Source organism: Mobula birostris, chromosome 26 (assembly GCF_030028105.1).
Source record: "Mobula birostris isolate sMobBir1 chromosome 26, sMobBir1.hap1, whole genome shotgun sequence".
Classification (NCBI taxonomy): Eukaryota; Metazoa; Chordata; class Chondrichthyes; order Myliobatiformes; family Myliobatidae; genus Mobula; species Mobula birostris.
Window position 1 is genome coordinate 1,942,301 of NC_092395.1, and position 18,579 is coordinate 1,960,879.

Consider the following 18,579-nt stretch of genomic DNA (forward strand, 5'->3'; position numbering starts at 1 on the left):
TTGATGGAGGTCTACAAAAATTTCTCAATGGGCAGAAAATTAAAAAATCTGAGGTGCAAAGGGACTTGAGAGTCTACCTGTAGGATTCCCTAAAGGTTAACGTGCAGGTTGAGTCGATGGTGAGGAAGGCAAATATAATGTTGGCATTCATTTCGAGAGGATGTAAGGTTGAGGCTTTATAAAGTACTGGCGAGGCCTCACTTGGAGTATTGTGAGCAGTTTTGAGCTCCTATCCAAGAAAGGATTGGCTGATATTGAAGAAAATTCAGAAGAGGTTCAGGAGAATGATTCCAGGAATGAAAGGGTTATCATGGAAAGAGCATTTGATAGCTCTGGGCCTGTACTCACTGGAATTTAGAAGAATCGGGGAAGGCGATCTCATTTAAAAACCTATTGGATGGTGAAAGGCCGAGATAGAGTGGATGTGGAGAGGATGGTTCAAATAGTAGGGGAGTCTAGGAGCAGAGGGCACAGCTTCAGAATAGAGAAGTGTCCTTTTAGACCAGGGATTACCAACCTGGTCTCCACAGACCCCTCACTTAATGGTAAGGGCCCATAGATGAAAAAGGTTGGGAACCCCTGGTCTAGAGGTGGTTCATTGAGGCCAAGTCATTGGGTGTATTTAAAACAGAGGTTAATAGGTTTTTTGATTAGTCAGGGCGTGAAAGGTTACGGAGAAAAGGCAGGACATTGGGGTTGAGAGTGAAAATGGATGGCATGGCAGAATTGACACAACGGGCCAAATGGCCGAATTCTGCTCCTATGTCTTATGGTTTTAATCACTCTGCACTGTGGTGGGCAGGAGGGCTCTTCAACAGGGAGTCAAAACCGCCCAATGTGGCACCGGCCCCAGCACCAGCACACCTGCCATCAAGGACACATAGTACTGCGCAAAAGTCTGAGGTTATTTATATGGTTTCAGATGGTATGGCCTCCCTGATCTCCACATTATTGAGGCTGTCTGGGATTACCTGGAGAGACAGAGCAAGCGAGACAGCCGAAGTCTGCAGAAGCACTGTGGCAAGTTCTCCAAGATGCCCAGAACAACCTACCAGCTGATTTTCTTATAAAACTGCACAACAGTGTACCTTAGAGAATTGAGGCAGTTTTAAAGGCAAAGGATGGTCACACCAAGAATTGATTTGATTTAGTTTTTTACTGTTTACTGCTCTTTATAGTACTTTTTGATATTTAGAAACTTTCCATTTCATTATTTTTGAAAGCATCTGTGCTTTACAGAATTTGTTTACATGTGCCTAAGACTTTTGCACAGTGCTGAATAAACAAAAAGCTGCTGGAAAAGGGTCAGTAATATCTTGAAGGATCCCATCCACCCTGCTCACAGACTGTTTGTTCCACTCCCATCAGGGAGGAGGCTATGTAACATCCACACCAGAACCACCAGACTCAAACAGGTAGTTTCCCCAAATAGTAGGACTGATCAACACCTCCACCCACCACTACTTTATCATTTCCTGTCAGTCACCTTACGTACAGACACTCCTGTGCCTAGCATCACTTTATGGACAGGCAGTCAATAAATGTATATAAGCTACCTTATGTACTTATATTTATGTGTTTTTTAATTATTATTGTGTTCTTTATCTTACTGTGTTGCATTAGATGCGGTGTAATAATTATTTCATTCCCCTTTACGCTTGTGTACTGGAAATGACGTTAAACAATCCAGAATCTTTATGTTCAATCTAATGTAGAGATAGGATCTGAAATTAACTGTTTCCCTCTACACTGACGCATCTCGATTGAAGGATTGAGGCAAATGCGGAGGAGAGCAGGTGTTTCTTGGAGAGGCCATTGGTTCATATCGCTGCCCTTGGCGAGATTGCTGTTTCGTGTCACTTCCTTCAGAGAGGCTGCTGGGTACGGATGCCGTTGGAGGGGCCGCTAGGTCCTGATGCTCTCAGAAATGTTATCAAAATTCTGAGATTTATGGATTGTAGTTACTATTGGCCTCTTTCAGTTCTATATTTTTTTGTGTTCTCGCCCATTCTTTCTTGTTGCTGATTGGTGGGCTGGGGTTTGGGGTTTGATGTTCTTGTTGCTGATTGGTGGGTTGGGGGGGGTTTGGGATTTGATGTTCTTGTTGCTGATTGGTGGGTTGGGGGGAGTTTGGGATTTGATGTTCTTGTTGCTGATTGGTGGGTTGGGGGGGGTTTGGGATTTGATGTTCTTGTTGCTGATTGGTGGGTTGGGGGGGTTTGGGATTTGATGTTCTTGTTGCTGATTGGTGGGCTGGGATTTGGGGTTTGATGTTCTTGTTGTTTCTCCATGTTGGTGATCTGTTAGTTTTTGTGTGAGGGAGGGGTTGGCGTTTGCTAGTTTTAGATTCTTTTTCTTTTTGTGCGGTGGGGGGGTAATTGATGTCTTTCTTATAACTACATTTTTTTTGGCGTGTAACTGTGCGCGTGCGAGTCTGTGCGTGTGCATGCGTGCGCAACTGTGCGTGTGCGTCTGCGTGCCCGTGCGTGCGTCCATGATGATCTCTTTTCATGGCTTTTACAAGGCGCAGAGCGAGAGAGAGACTGTGTGGCGCGCCACTCCTCACACAGACATTTTCGCAGTAATTTTTCCTTTGTTTTACGAGGTCGAATGGCGGTCTCGACACTCAACCTGGCACGGATGGAAAGCGTACTCGGGGGCAGACCCGACTAGTTTCGAGCCCAGAACGTCTGCTCCCAGGTCCATCGCCGATGTCATTGCGCCACCAGCCGGCCCTCTTAAAACTGCTTCTATGGTTTTCTGTATTTTAAGACTATCTGGAGAAGACAAATCTCAGAGGTGTATTCTGCATACATACTTTGATAATAAAATGAACCTTTGCACCTTTGACTCTGCCTGATCCGCCCAGTACTTCCATCATTCTTTATCTATACTTGGCAAAATGGCTTACCTTGTTCTCGATTAGGTCACAGACAACTTTGTTATTGAAGTATTCAATAGGTGTCCACTTTATCCCCTCTTGTACGTATTCCTCCTGTTGACCAGAAAGACATTGGATGCATCAACAGGCCTTGGGAATTTGGCTCAGTCTCCATTATCATGTTTGGGCCATCACAGGCAAACTCACTTGGAAAGGTGCAGTAACCTAGCAGTGGGCAATGGGCTTTCCTCTGTGTGCACACATGTCTGCAGGACGTGCCTCAGGTCAAGGCAAATTGAATTTATTGTCATCTGCACAAGCACAGACTCCTCCATGGACAGTCCCAAGCCCGGCTGTGAAACGAGGAGGGCTGGGCATGGTTGGAGGAAAGTAGCTGTTGCTGAACCTGCTGGTTTGCGGCTTCAGGCTTCTGTACCTCCTGTCTGATAGCAGCAGGGAGAAGGTGGAATGGCCTAGAAGGTGGGGTCTTTGCTGCCTCCTGCAGATGCTGTCACTGGAGGAAAGGACTGTGCCTGAGATGGAACTACTGTCCTGAAGCCTCATGCATTCTTGCACGTTGTAATTGCTGTACCAGGACATGACGCAACCAGTCAGGATGCTGGTGCACACCAATCAGGATGTTCTCGCACACTCACCAGCCAGAATGCTCTTACTCACTCACCAGCCAGAATGCCCTCGCACACTCACCAGCCAGGATGCTCTCACACACTCGCCAGCCAGAATGCCCTTGCACACTCACCAGCCAGGATGCTCTCACACACTCGCCAGCCAGAATGCACTTGCACACTCACCAGCCAGAATGCCCTTGCACACTCACCAGCCAGAATGCTCTTGCACACTCACCAGCCAGGATGTTCTTGCACACTCACCAGCCAGGATGCCCTTGCACACTCACCAGCCAGAATGCTCTTGCACACTCACCAGCCAGAATGCTCTTGCACACTCACCAGCCAGGATGTTCTTGCACACTCACCAGCCAGGATGCCCTTGCACACTCACCAGCCAGAATGCTCTCACACACTCACCAGTCAGAATATTCTTACACACTCACCAGTCAGAATGCTCTTACACACTCACCATTCAGAATGCTCTCGCACACTCACCAGTCAGAATGTTCGTGCACACTCACCAGCCAGGATGCTCTCACACACTCACCAGTCAGGGTGCTCCTGCACACTCACCAGCCAGGATGCCCTTGCACACTCACCAGCCAGGATGCCCTTGCACACTCACCAGTCAGAATGCTCTCACACACTCACCAGTCAGAATATTCTTACACACTCACCAGTCAGAATGCTCTTACACACTCACCATTCAGAATGCTCTCGCACACTCACCAGTCAGAATGTTCGTGCACACTCACCAGCCAGGATGCTCTCACACACTCACCAGTCAGGGTGCTCCTGCACACTCACCAGCCAGGATGCCCTTGCACACTCACCAGCCAAGATGTTCTTGCACACTCGCCAGCCAGGATGCTCTCGCACACTCGCCAGCCAGGATGCTCTCGCACACTCGCCAGCCAGAATGCCCTCGCACACTCACCATCCAGAATGCTCTCGCACACTCACCATCCAGAATGCTCTCGCACACTCACCAGCCAGAATGCTCTTACACACTCACCAGTCAGAATGTTCTTGCACACTCACCAGTCAGAATGCACTCACACCAGTCAGAATGCTCTTACACACTCACCAGTCAGAATGTTCTCGCACACTCACCAGCTAGAATGCTCTCACACACTCACCAGTCAGAATGCTCTTACACACCCACCAGTCAGAATGTTCTTGCACACTCACCATTCAGAATGCACCTGCACACTCACCATTCAGAATGCACTCGCACACTCGCCTGCCTTCTTTTCCCTCACACACTCTGCTACTGAGCACCACCAGGAGGGGGTCTTGGCTCAACATCAGTAAGATGAAAGAGCTGATTGTGGACTTCAGGAAGGGTAAGACGAAGGAACACATACCCATCCTCATAGAGGGATCAGAAGTGGAGAGAGTGAGCAGCTTCAAGTTCCTGGGTGTCAAGATCTCTGAGGATCTGACCTGGCCCCAACATATCGATGTAGTTATAAAGGAGGCAAGACAGCGGCTATAATTCATTAGGAGTTTGAAGAGATTTGGCATGTCAACAAATACACTCAAAGGCTTCTATAGTTGTACCCTGGAGAGCATTCTGACAGGCTGCATCACTGTCTGGTATGGAGGGGCCACTGCACAAGACCGAAAGAAGCTGCAGAAGGTTGTAAATCTAGTCAGCGCCATCTTGGGCACTAGCCTACAAAGTACCCAGGACATCTTCAGGGAGCGGTGTCTCAGAAAGGCAGCATCCATTATTAAGGACCTCCAGCACCCAGGGCATGCCCTTTTCTCACTGTTACCATCAGGTAGGAGATACAGAAGCCTGAAGGCACACACTCTGCGATTCAGGAACAGCTTCTTCCCCTCTGCCATCCGATTCCTAAATGGACATTGAACCTGTGAACACTATCTTACTTTTTAAATATGTATTATTTCTGTTTTTAAATGATTTTTAATCTATTCAATATACGTATACTGTAATTGATTTACTGATTTATTTATGTATTTATTATTATTTCTTTTTTCTTCTTCTTCTATATCATGTATTGCATTGAACTGCTGCTGCTAAGTTAACAAATTTCACGACACGTGCCAGTAATGATAAACCTGATTCTGATTCTGGCTCACATGGGATGAGGCTGGAAGGGGGAGAGGTTCCTGGATTCTGGACGTCAAAGCCGAACACCCAGTCAGAGTTCACGTTCAGTAGGCTGAGACTCTGCCTATTTTTGGCCGTCTGTACACCAGTGTGTCAGACACCCCAAGCGTCTTGGGCACTCTGCATCCTCACTCTGCTTTCACCCAAACTCGGCCATGAGTGGATCAGAAACACTCTGCCACACTGTATGACTTGCAACACTTTTAATTATACATTGAGTATCCCTATAGAAGCAAAGTACAGAACCCCAATAATTTTACTCAGGTAATGTTAGCACTGACTAATAGATTGGCAATGCTTGTCATGACTTTCTTACCTGTTCTGCCTTCAGGGTTAATTCAATGAAAATCTGCTGGAGCTTCTCATTCACAAAATTAATGCAGAATTGTTCAAACCCATTTCTCTGTGAGAGAGAAGGAAAGTATTATTCTTAAACATCAAAAGTTCAAAGTTCAAAGTAAACTTATTATCAAACTAAGTATATGTCACCGCATACAACCCTGAGATTAATTTTCTTGTGGGCAATCACTGCAGAGTAAGCTGCCTCTGTAACTATTACCCCGTGACACTGACATCTACTGTGATGAAGCGCCTTGAGAGGTTGGTCAAGCCCAAGCATGGACCTGGACCTGCATATCGCCACGATAGGTCACTGGCTCTCCACTCAGCCTTGGAGCACCTGGACAATAGTAATACTATGTCAGACTGCTGCTTAATGACTACAGTTCAGTGTTCAACACAATCATACCCTCAGTTCTAATCAAAAATATCCAAAACCTGGGCCTCCGTACCTCCCTCTGCAGCTGGATCCTCGACTTCCTCACTGTGAGACCACGGTCTGTGTGGATTGAAAATAACATCTCCTCCTCACTGATAACCAGCACCAGCGCATCTCAAGCATGTGTGCTTAGCCCACGCTCTATTTTCTCTACTCCCACAACTGTGTGGCTAGGCACAGTTCAAGTGCCATTTATAAATTTGCTCGTGACACAACTATTGTATTCGATGTCAATAAGACCAAGGAATTGAATGTGAACTTCAGGAGGGTAAGTCGAGAGAATAAACCTGCCCTCATGGAAGGGTGAGCAGCTTCAGGCTCCTGGGTGTCAACATCTCTGGGGATCTATCTTGGGCCCAACTTATGGATGCATTTACAAAGAAGGCATGGCAGCAACTGTATTTCATTAGGAGTTTGAGAAGATTTAATATGTTACCAAAGACTCTCGCAAAATTATACAGACACACCGGGGAGAGCATTCTAACTGGTCACATCACTGTCTGGTATGGGGGTGGGGAAGGGCCACTGAACAGAATCGAAAAAAGCTGCAGAAAGTTGTAGACTCAGCCAGGGCCATCATGGACTCTACCTCCCCCGCTTCAAGGACACCTTCAAAAGGTGATGCCTCAAAAAAGTGGCACCCATCATCACCCAGGACACACCCTCTTCTCATTGCTACCATCAGGGAGGAGGTACAGGAACCTGAAGACACACACTCAATGCTTCAGGAACAGCTTCTTTCTCTCTGCCATCAGATTTCTGAATGAACAATGAACCCATGAACACTACCTCACCATTGTTCCCCCTCTCTTTTTGAACTACTTATTTAATTTAATTTTTTATACATACTTCTTATTGCAATTTATAGTTTTTTTATTATAATGTACTGCAATGTACTGCTGCCTCAAAACAACAAATTTCACGACATATGCCAGTGATATTAAACCTGATTCTGGTTCTGATAAATACAAAGAAAAACCATAGAATCGATGAAAAACCACTTGCAAGATGGACAACAAACTGTGCAAATACAAAAAGAGAGATAGAAAAATAATAACTTAATAAATAAGCAATAAATATTGAGAACATGAGATGAAGAGTCCATGAAAGTGAATCCATAGGTTGTGGGAGTGTTGAGGTGAGTGAAATTGAGTAAAGTTGAGTGAAGTTATCCCTCTGGTTGAGGAGCCTGATGGCTGAGGGGTAGTAACTGTTCATGAACTTCAAATATTGGCATGGCACACAGGAGATCCAATCAGCCCATCCTATCTATACCAGATTCCAGCCTCTGCAGTCTCTTGGGTCTCATCCACAAAACAATGTCCCTTAGGACCTTGAGCCAGTGTCTTACTATAAATCTCCCCAGGATTTAACCAGTATTATCATCATTATTGGGGGATATCATTGAAACCTATTAAATATTGAAAGAGCTAGATAGACTGGATGTGAAGAGGACGTTTCCTGTCATGGTGGAGTCTAGGAACAGAGGGCACAGCCTCAGAATAGAGGGATGTCCATTTAGAACTGAGATGAGGAAGAATTTCTTTAGCCAATATGTGGTGAGTCTGTGGAATTCATTGCCACAGATGGCTATGCAGGCCAAGTGTTTGGGTATATTTAAAGCAGAGGTTGAAAACATAGAAAACGTAGAAAATAGGTGCAGGAGGAGGCCATTCGGCCCTTCAAGCCTGCACTGCCATTCAGTATGATTATGGCTGATCATCCAACTCAGAACCCTGTACCAGCCTTCCCCCCCATACCCCCTGATCCCTTTAGCCACAAGGGCCATATCTAACTCCCTCTTAAATATAGCCAATGAACTGGCCTCAACTGTTTCCTGTGGCAGAGAATTCCACAGATTCACCACTCTCTGTGTGAAGAAGTTTTTCCTCATCTCAGTCCTAAAAGGCTTCCCCTTTATCCTCAAACTGTGACCCCTCGTTCTTGATTGGTTCTTCGTTAGTCAGGGCATCAAAGGTTATGGGGAGAAGGTAGGAGAATGGGTTGAGAGAGATAATAAATCAGCCATGACAGAATGGCGGAGCAGACTCGATGGGCTGAAAAGCCTAATTCTGCTCCTATGTCTTATGGTCTTATCATTGTTCTTACAGAAAAAGTTAAGTGTCAGTGACAGGTTTAAATGGAACCCGGGTAAAAGTGTAACCAATGTGCCAGTGTGTCTCCACCTGGGCAGTGTGTGCTCAGGGAGGTTTTAAGTTGCCCCACACATCTGTACACTCACTCTGAGAGAGGAGATGATTGGCTGAGACAGCGGGGCAAGGGGCAGGCAATAGCTTTCAAAGAGGGGACAGAAAGGTTTCTAGAGGACCTTGTGGTTGGAAGATTGGATATGCCAGTCCAAGTATGGGAAAACATTCCTTATGGGATATTCTCACTCCTCCATGGACAGTCCCAGGCCTGGCTGTGAGAGGAGGAGGGTTTGTTGTGCGGCTAGCAACCCCATCCTGTAAAAAGGAAACACCAATAGAAGCTCGAAAGACCTCATCCCTGGGAGAGGAAGGATACAGCGAAGAGATGGGCTACACCTGGAGACACAGTGATGGACTGGCCCAGGACAGAGGTCACTGGTGAGCTGCAATCAGCAGCCTGTGCCCCAGTAGGGAAGATGGGATATTCTACCCAATCCCTCTTTGTGTAAAACTCATCCAATCCCATGTTTTACTACTGAGAAGAATAGACTGGAAGGTTGCAGGAAGATTATGGCAGGTAAGACCCATGGATGACTTTTGGCTCTCCAACCACATGCCTGTTTTTGCTGGTTTAGAACTATTAAAATGACCACTCTGAAAGCCCCCACAATTTAAATCACACACCCTCTCACCAAAAGCTATAGATCCTCACCACCAACAATTCAACGTGTGTCCCCTGTCCTGGCAACGAGTTAGGGATGGAATTCAAATGAAATTCCTCCAATTTCATTGCTATTTGCAATTCATTCAATAAGTAAAGAGATCAACCAGCACCTGAGCAGTGCGAGTGGAGTCTACATACAATTAAGGAAAAAGAGTTGTTGAAGACTGTGACCTACAGCTCCAAATAGAGCAGTTGTCCTTTTTACATGACTGTATGGAGCTGAATCATGGACCACCTACAGCAGACAGCTGAAAGCCCTGGAACAATAACACCAAGGATCCTTATGAAAGATTTTGAGGATCAGCTGGAAGGGCAGACACACTAACAACAGAGTATCATGAACAGCATCTCCACCATGATAAAGCAACAACAACTCCAATGGATAGGTCATGTCATCTGGATGTCTAACTCATGTCTCCTTACACAGATCCTTCACTCCCAGTTGAAGGAAGGTCAGTAAATCCCTGGTGGGCAAAGGAAACACTTCAAAGATAACATCAAATTAGCATTTTGTGTGTGTTGTAAAGAAGTTCCACATTAAATTTAAAAACTGGGAAGACATTGGACTCAATAGATACACCTAGAGGAAATCTGTTCAAGAGGGAGCTGCGCTGCATGAGATCGACCTTCACTGCGCCGCAGAGAACAAGTGGCAGCTGTGAAAGGAGACGCAATATCCAAAACCCCCAGCCACTGACCACGGCCACTGCTTCCTCGCGTCCACATTGCACCAGAGTATCTGGATCCCGGATCGGCATCTACAGCCACCTGACAACCCCTTCGGAGAACATCACACTCAACACGAGTGATCGCAATACACACTACAGTCGGGAGAAGCAGAGGCTGAGCGAGAAAGCAGCTCTGAGATTTCTGTGGAGAAGTGAGGGATCGGTTTTATATTTTACCTGGAAAATTTCAAACCCGTAAATATCCAGCACTCCAATACTGTATTCTTCATATGGCTTCTGCATAGCTTTGTTGACAGCCTAGGATGAAGGACAATATCATGATACAAGGAATTAAAATGGTTGGGTAGTTCAGAGGAATAAGCAACCCTCCATCAAAAGTTTCAATTTGAAAAGTTAAAGGTAACAAACAAATTTTCAATTGAATTCGCATGAATATTTCAATGAACCATTGATAGGACTTGATAGAGAGGATGTGGAGAGGAATTCTTTGCCATGGACAGCTGCTGAAGCTAAGTCATTGACTGTATTTAAAGTGGAGGTTGATTAGTCAGGGTGACATACGTTACGGGAAGAAGGTAGGAGAATGGGATTGAGAAGGATAATAACTCAGCTACAATAGAATGTCAGGACAGAGTTAATGGACCAAATGGCCTAATTCTGCTCCTATGTCTAATGGCCTTTTCTACTAGAGGAACTCAACGGGTTGAGCAGCATCTGTGGAAGGAAGGAAACTGCTGATATTTTAGACCATAAGATCATAAGACATAGGAGCAGAATTAAACCTTTTGGCCTATCAAGTCTACACTGCTATATCACATTGACTGATCCATTTCCCTCTCAACCCCATTCTCCTGCTTTCTCCCCATTGCCTTTCATGCCTGATGTATTAAGAATCTACCAACTTCCGCCTTAAATACACCCATTGACCTGGCCTCCACAGCTGCCAGTGACAACAAATTCCACAGACTCAGCATCCTTTAGCTACAGAAATTCCTCTTCATCTCTGTTCTAAATGGATGTCCCTCTGTTTTGAGGCTGTGGCCTCTGGTCCTAGACTCTCCCACCAAAGGAAACATCCTCTCCATATCCACTCTATTAAGGCCTTTCAGTATTCAATAGGCTTTCAATAAGATCCCCCTCATTCTTCTGAATTGCAGTGAGAATCTCAGAGTCATCAATCAGTCCTCATATGATAATCCTTTCATTCCTGGAATCATTCTAGTGAACTTCCTCTGAACCTTCTCCAATGTCAGCATTTCTTAGGTAAGGGGCCCAAAGTTGACCACGGTATTCCAAGTGAGGCCTCACCATTGCCTTATAAAGCTTCAGCAATACATCCTTGCTTTTATATTCTAGTCCTCTCGAAATGAATGCTAACATTGTATTTGCCTTCCTCACCCCCGACTCAACCTGCAAGGTAACCTTTAGAGAATCCTGCATAAGGGCTCCTACGTCTCTTTGCACCACAGATTTTGAAATTTTCTCCCCATTTAGAAAATAAGCTATGCTTTTATTCTTTCTACCAAAGTGTCTGATTCTGTATTCCATTTGCTATTGCTTTGCCCATTCTCCTAATCTGTTTAAGTCCTTCTGCAGACTCTCTACTTCCTCTAAACTACCTGCCCCTCCAGCTATCTTCATATCGTCTGCAAACTTTGCAACAAAGTCATCAATTCCATCGTCCAAATCACAGACATATAACGTAAAAAGAAGCGGTCCTAACACAGGCTCCTGTGGAACACCACTAGTCACTGGCAGCCAATCAGAAAAGGCTCCCTTTATTCCCACTCTTTGCCTCCTGCCAATCAACTATTGCTTTATCCATGCTAAAATCTTTTCTGTAAATCTTTCCTTGGGCTCGTAGCTTGTTAAGCAGCCTCATGTGTGGCACTTTGACAAAGGCCTTCTGAAAATCCAAGTACACAACATCAACCAATTCTCCTTTGTCTAACCTGCTTGTTATTTCTTCAAAGAATTTCACTAGATTGGTCAGGCAAGATTTTCCCTTGAGGAAACCATGCGGACCTTGGCCTATTTTGTCATGTGCCATGAAACCACATCTTTAACAATCAACTCCAACATCTTTCCAACCACCAAGGTCAGGCTAACTGGCCTGTAATTCCCTTTCTGCTGCTTCCCTCCCTTCTTGAAGTGTGGAGTGATATTTGCAATTTTCCAGTCCTCTGGAACCATGACAGAATCTATTAATTCTTGGAGGCTCATTACTACTGTCTTCACGATCTCTTTAGCCACCTCTCTTAGAACCCTGTGGCGTATTCCATCAGGTCCAGGTGACTTTTATATCTTCAGACATTTCAGTTTCCCAAGCACCTTCTCTCGAGTAATAGCAACTACATTAACTTCTGCCCCCTGACACTCTCAAACCTCTGGCATACTACTAGTGTCTTCCACAGCAAAGACTGATGCAAAATACTTATTCAGTTCATTTGCCATTTCCTTGTTGCCCATTACTATCTCTCCAGAATCACTTTCCAGTGGTCTGATATCTACTGTCACCTCTCTTTAACTCTATATATCTGAAAAAAAAACTTTTGGTATAACTTTTGATATTATTGGCTAACTTATCTTCATATTTCATCTTTTCCTCCCTTGTGGTTTTTTAAGTTCTCTTCTGTTGGTTTTTAAAAATTTACCAATCCTCTAACTTCCCACTAACTTTTGCTATATTATGTGCCCTCTCTTTTGCTTTTATGCTGGCCTTGACTTCTCTCGTTAGTCAGGGTTGCATCATCCTGCCTTTACTTCTTCCTCTTTGGCATGTGTGTATACTGTGCCTTTGGACTAGTTCTCAGAAACTCCAGCTATTGCTATTCTACCATCATCCCTGCCAGTGTCTCCTTCCATTCAACTTTGGCTAATTCTTCTTTCATGCCTCTGTAATTCCCTTTACTCTACTGTAGTACCGATACATCTGACTTTAGTTTCTCCCTCTCAAATTGAAGGGTGAATTCTATCATATTATGATCACTAAGTGTTCTTTCATCTTCATCTCCCTAATCATTTCTGGTTCATTACACAACACCCAATTCAGAATTGCTTATCCCTTAGTGGGCTCAACCACAAGCTGCTCCAAAAAGCCATCTTGGAGGCATTCCCCAAATTCTTTCTCTTGGGATCCAGCATCAACTTGATTTTCCCAGTTGGTCTGCATATTGAAATCTTCCATGACTAATGCAATGTTGCCTTGTTGACATGCCTTTTCTATCTCCCACTGTAATTTGTAGCTCACATCCTGGCTACTGTTTGGAGGCCTGTTGGTCATGGGTATTTATGAAATGAGGAACGACTAAAGAAGATGACAAGGAACATGGTTATCTTTTACTAAAAACTAGCTCAAACTGGAGAGGAATTATTATTATAAAAATGATTATTTTAGATTGAAACCCTGCATTGGGCTAGTTAGAAGTTTTGGAGGAATTGTCCATTAGTTTGTTAATGAAAGCTCAAATCCCATTCTGCTATGCTGGTCATTCAGTTGGAAACCCATTCACAGTGGCTTAAAGTGATGTTCCACCACTGCAGTCCGTGTACAAGCATGATCCTCAGTACTGGAACACGTGACTCCTGACGGTAACGGCCCCGGAAGGACCAGTGTGAGAAGCCCTACTCAGGACCCTGGTACTCAGGGTACAACTGCAGTGAGCCCCCACTGAAAGCAGACTACAAAACATTACCCAGGACCAGGAGCGGCCTGAAGCAGACACTGCCAGGGAGAGAACGTCACCCGGCCACTCCCTGTGTAACGCACACAAGGTGCTGGAGGAACCCAGTAGGTCAAGCAGCACCTGTGGAGAGAAGTGCTGAATACTGACGAGGGACTGTACTCCGAAACATTGACTGTTCATTACCCTCCATAGACGCAGACTGACCTGCTGAGTATCTCTGGCATTTTGTGTGCATGTGTGTGTGTGTGTGTGTGGCTCAATATTTCTGGCATCTACAGAACTTTTTGCATCTGTGCACTGTGGTGGTGTTATTATTTCTACTGACTTAGTTTACCAGAAATAACATTCTACAAGTTAGTAATTAAAAATCATAAACAAAATATGAAATTATCATGTAAATTTAATTCACAAAATTATTTTTAGAAGCAGCTACTTTTATTTTATTGATTTTTATTTTTATTTTTATTGAAAAAATGATTAATAATTGTTCATCTAGTATTGTGGTTTCTGATGTTCTCTGCCCATGATTAAAAAGCACATAGCAATATACACAATGCAAGTTTGATGCCTCTGGGCCTGTACTCTCTGGAGTTTAGAGAAAACGAGGGAGATCTCATTGAAGCCCATCGAATATTGAATGGACATGGAGAGGGTGTTTCCTACAGTGGAGGAGTATGGGACCAGAGGCACAGCCTCGGAACAGAGGACTTTCATTTAGAACAGAGATGAGGAGGAATTTTTTAGCCAGTGAATCTGTGGAATTCATTGTTACAGACGGCCATGGAGGCCAAGTCTTTGGGTATATTTGAAGCAGAGGTTGATAGGTTCTTGTTTATTCAGGATGTCAAAGGTTACGGGGAGGAGGCAGGAAAACGGGGTTGAGAGGGATAATAAAGTCAGCCATAATAGAAAGGCAAAGCAGATCTGATGTGCTGAATGGCCTAATTCTGCTCCTATGTCTTATGCATAATGTTATGGTCTAATACCACCGCAACACTCCACTCCCACCACTCAACAGAGGCGACAACACCAGTAGGGAACAGACACAAAGTACTAAAGACTGAAATTTGGTGGAGTAGAACACGGACGGATAACAAAGTAATCATCATTTCGGATCTCCCCCTCCCCCTCCCACTTTCAAATCTCTTACTATCTCTTCTTTCAGTTAGTCCTGACGAAGGGTCTCGGCCCGAAACGTCGACTGTACCTCTTCCTAGAGATGTTGCCTGGCCTGCTGCGTTCACCAGCAACTTTCATGTGTGTTGCTTGAAAAGATGTTGTATTGGCCTTGTCTTATAGCAGTAACTCGATCGAACTAGAAAGGTAACAAGATTTTGGCCTGGAATAAGAATTCAAGGACTCCCAGGACTGAAACAGTTGAATTACAAGGACTGATAACAAGAAATGGTCCTGTGTTCCTTTCAGTGGGAAAGGTTTAGGTGTGTAAATGAAAAGTAGGGTGTTTAACAAGAACAAGAACCTATTTCTCCAGAATAAGGAATCCATCTCAAACACGAGCTTGGCTACTTCAGACTGAAAGCAGGAAGTACTCATTGGAGATTGGTTGCTGCTTTATTCCTGTCTCATGCTGAGAGATACAGTGAAAAGTTGTGGTTTGCATATCACGCAGATAGATCATTTCACACAAAGCTTACAAAAAAGGGGGAACAAAAACAGGTTGCAGAATATAGAAAGAGAAAGTACAGTGCAAGCAAGCAACAAGCAACGATCATTTCCAGCTACACAGGGAGACCAAGAGTTCATCTGTATCTCAAAAGAGGTCCAAGTTCAAAGCACACTTATTATCAAAATAGGTATACCACATACAACCTTGAGATCCACCTTCCTGAAGGCAGCACAAATAAAAAAAAATAGAATCCATGAAAAACCCCACACAACAGTCAGACATATAATGTACTCAAGGTCAGATCGTGCAAACAATAAAAATGGAAACAAATAACACACAGAACATGAACCACAGAGTCCACAGCACGGAGTCAGTTCAGCACTGAGGCGAGTGGAGCCGGTAGAGTCTCCTGCACCTCGTACCTAATGGTAGGAGCGAGAAGAGAGGGAAACAGGTCAGACGCAAGCAGTCGGGATGGCTCAGGTGAGGAATCTTGGCCGACATGGAGTAGTGAGCTGAACACACTCTCCGTCCGTGGCCTCTGGCCAGCACTTAAACTGGCTGAACATCAGTTGTTCATTGCTCTCAGAACCAGGCCTCACTACTTCAATGCAGCCTTAAAAGCCACTCCAGCAATGGCCAACACCGCTGTATCTGCCTTCTCGAGAGTACAGTTTGCCAAATCCTTCAGGTTACCGCAAAAAAAACCAGATTGTTCAAAAGCACATCTTCCAAAGGGAAATAACAGGCTGCAAATTGCAGTGAGTGTTGTCGAGAAGAAGCATATTTAGTAGAATAGTTAGTGGTTTTCAGATCTGCTCGTTTATATCACCAGCACCATCTTGGCATTCTTATAATAGCATGACAGAGCCATCCTTGAGCGTGGCAGCAGGTGTTCTCAAGTTTTTAGAACATTAGATCACAGTACAAGCCCTTCAGTCGACAATGACACAATGCCCCAATACCTTTGTGTCTCCTGTCCAGTGGCACTGGGGAGAGGAGGGAATGACCAGAGAGGCTTTTGGACTCTTTGATTATGTTGGCTGCTCTCTGGAGGCAGAGGGAGGTTTATACAGACTGTTTAGAAGAGGCTGCTTTGCATGATGGCCTGGGCTGTATTCATAACTGAAATTTCTTGTGGTTTTGGGCAGAGAAGGTGATATACCAAGCTATGATGTTACTAGGTAGGATGCTCTCTACGGTGTACAGTAACTGTAAAAATTGTTGAAGGTCATCGGGGATGTGCCAAATTCCCTTAGTTTTCTGTGGAAGTAGAAACATTGTTGTGCTTTCTTGCATGTAGTATGGAAGTTGCAATAAGGCAAAGGTTAATGATCTTCAGGCAAGGAGGGAGTGCAGGTAGCCCAATCAAGAAAGATCTTTGAAGAACATAGCTTATCTTTGCACACCAGAGATACGTGATGCAAGGCAAACACACCAATTGCTTTACTAACGTCAAAGTATCATCATTTGACATCTTGTGGTTTCTATTGACTTTTAACACCTTTATTGTGAGATTGATCTTGCAAATAAAGAATTCAAACGTATACAGTTTACCAAATGATCAATGTCCATAACTGATAAACCAATTCTGTATAAAAATAGCAGTTTTCTGTTCAGAATTCAGAACCGTGTGACTGACAGTTGTCATGCTGTTCTCCTTGTGCACAAGTAAAATAAAGAGTGTTTGAGTGGTAAATATGTGCGCATGAGTCTGAGTGTGCGTGTGTGAGTGTGCATGTGCGGGTGTATATGTGTGTGTGTGAGTGTGCATGTGTGCGAGTGTGGGTGTGCGTGTGTGCGAGTGTGAATGTGTGTACTCATGCATATGTGTGTGCGTGCGCATGAGTGCATGTGCGCATGCATATGTGTGCGCAAGCGTGCGTGTACGTGTATGAGTGTGCATGTGCGCATGTATGTGTGTGTGTCTTTGTGTGTGTGTGTGTGTGTGTGTGTGTGTGTGTGTGTGTGTGTGAGAGCATGTGTGTGCGAGAGCATGTGCGCGTGAGTGTGCATGTGTGTGAGTGTGTGCATGTGCTAGGTCCAGATATTTTATTTTATTTTACTTTATTTTGTTTTTATTATTGCCAATGACAGCAGCATCCACACGGTTAGTGAAATTTACAGCTGGGAACCAGAACTGGAAGCTCAAATGATGGGAGAAGATCTTGATCATTCTTCGCAATACAATGTGCATGTCTGCTCAATGGGAATGACATCCTCATCATTTTGTGAGGATAAGTGTACGAAGTGGTAAGGAACAAAGGTGAAGATGATGGTTCACGAGAATGATCCTGGGAATGAAAGATTTATCATCTGAGGAGGACTTGGTGGCTCTGGGCCTGCACTCACTGGCATTTAGAAGAATGGGGGGGGGGAGGGAGTCTCACTGAAACCTACTGAATATTGCAAGTCCTAGACAGAGTGGACGTGGAGAGGATGATTCCTATAGTGAGGAACCTAGGACCGAAGGGCACAGCCTCAGAATACAAGGACATCCTTTTAGAATGGAGATGAGGAGGAATTTCTTTAGCCAGAAGGTGATGAATCTATGGAATTTATTGCCTCGGACAGCTCTGGAGGCCGAGTTATAGGGTATATTTAAAGTGGAGGTTGATAAGATCTTGATTAGTAAGGACATCTAAGATTATAAGGAGAAGGCTAGAGAATGGGATTGACGGGGTAATAAATCAGCCATTATGGAACGGTGGAGCAGACACAATGGGCTGAATGGCCTTAGTATGCTCTTGTCTTATGGTCTTATGATTACAGATAATGGCCAAATTGCTGAACACAGGGGATTCCACTGCCTCTAATTACAACTGGTCTGCAATGCTCTCTATAATTTCTGAATATGGTCCCTTTGAAATTCAATAAATTATAGTTCTACTAAAATATAAAACATCTAATACAAGATAAAAGAGCTTGTTGGTTAAATGATGTTATAATGGATCTATTTTTATATGTCACATTTGAAAGGAATACACAAACCATTCCTAACAATTGATATTTCTGATGTACAAACGCAGAATGATAAGATTTCAGATTCAGTTTCAGTTATTTATCATGAATATCAAAGAGTGAAATACATTGTGGTAACATCCAAACATCCAAGGATGTGCTGGGGCAGCCTGCAAATGTCGCCACATGTTCTGGCGCCAACATAACATGCCCACAATATTCAGTAAAACAACACAGACAACAACCAAGTGACCAAGGTTATGATCTTTGACCATGCGTGTTGCCTGGAGAGTAGCTATAATTCTGTCCCAAAC

General features: G+C 44.3%; 1 protein-coding gene across 1 annotated transcript in view; it reads right to left on the reverse strand.

Moving 5' to 3' along the window:
- Nucleotides 1–18,579, reverse strand: part of myo1f (myosin IF) — a 163,802-nt gene that overhangs the window by 42,187 nt on the left and 103,036 nt on the right. The window contains exons 11-13 of the mRNA XM_072244607.1: nucleotides 10,208–10,288; nucleotides 5,967–6,053; nucleotides 2,912–2,995 (exon numbers count right to left, since the gene is read on the reverse strand). Coding sequence (XP_072100708.1) covers nucleotides 2,912–2,995; nucleotides 5,967–6,053; nucleotides 10,208–10,288 — 252 coding nt within the window. The remainder of the gene's footprint in view (nucleotides 1–2,911; nucleotides 2,996–5,966; nucleotides 6,054–10,207; nucleotides 10,289–18,579) is intronic.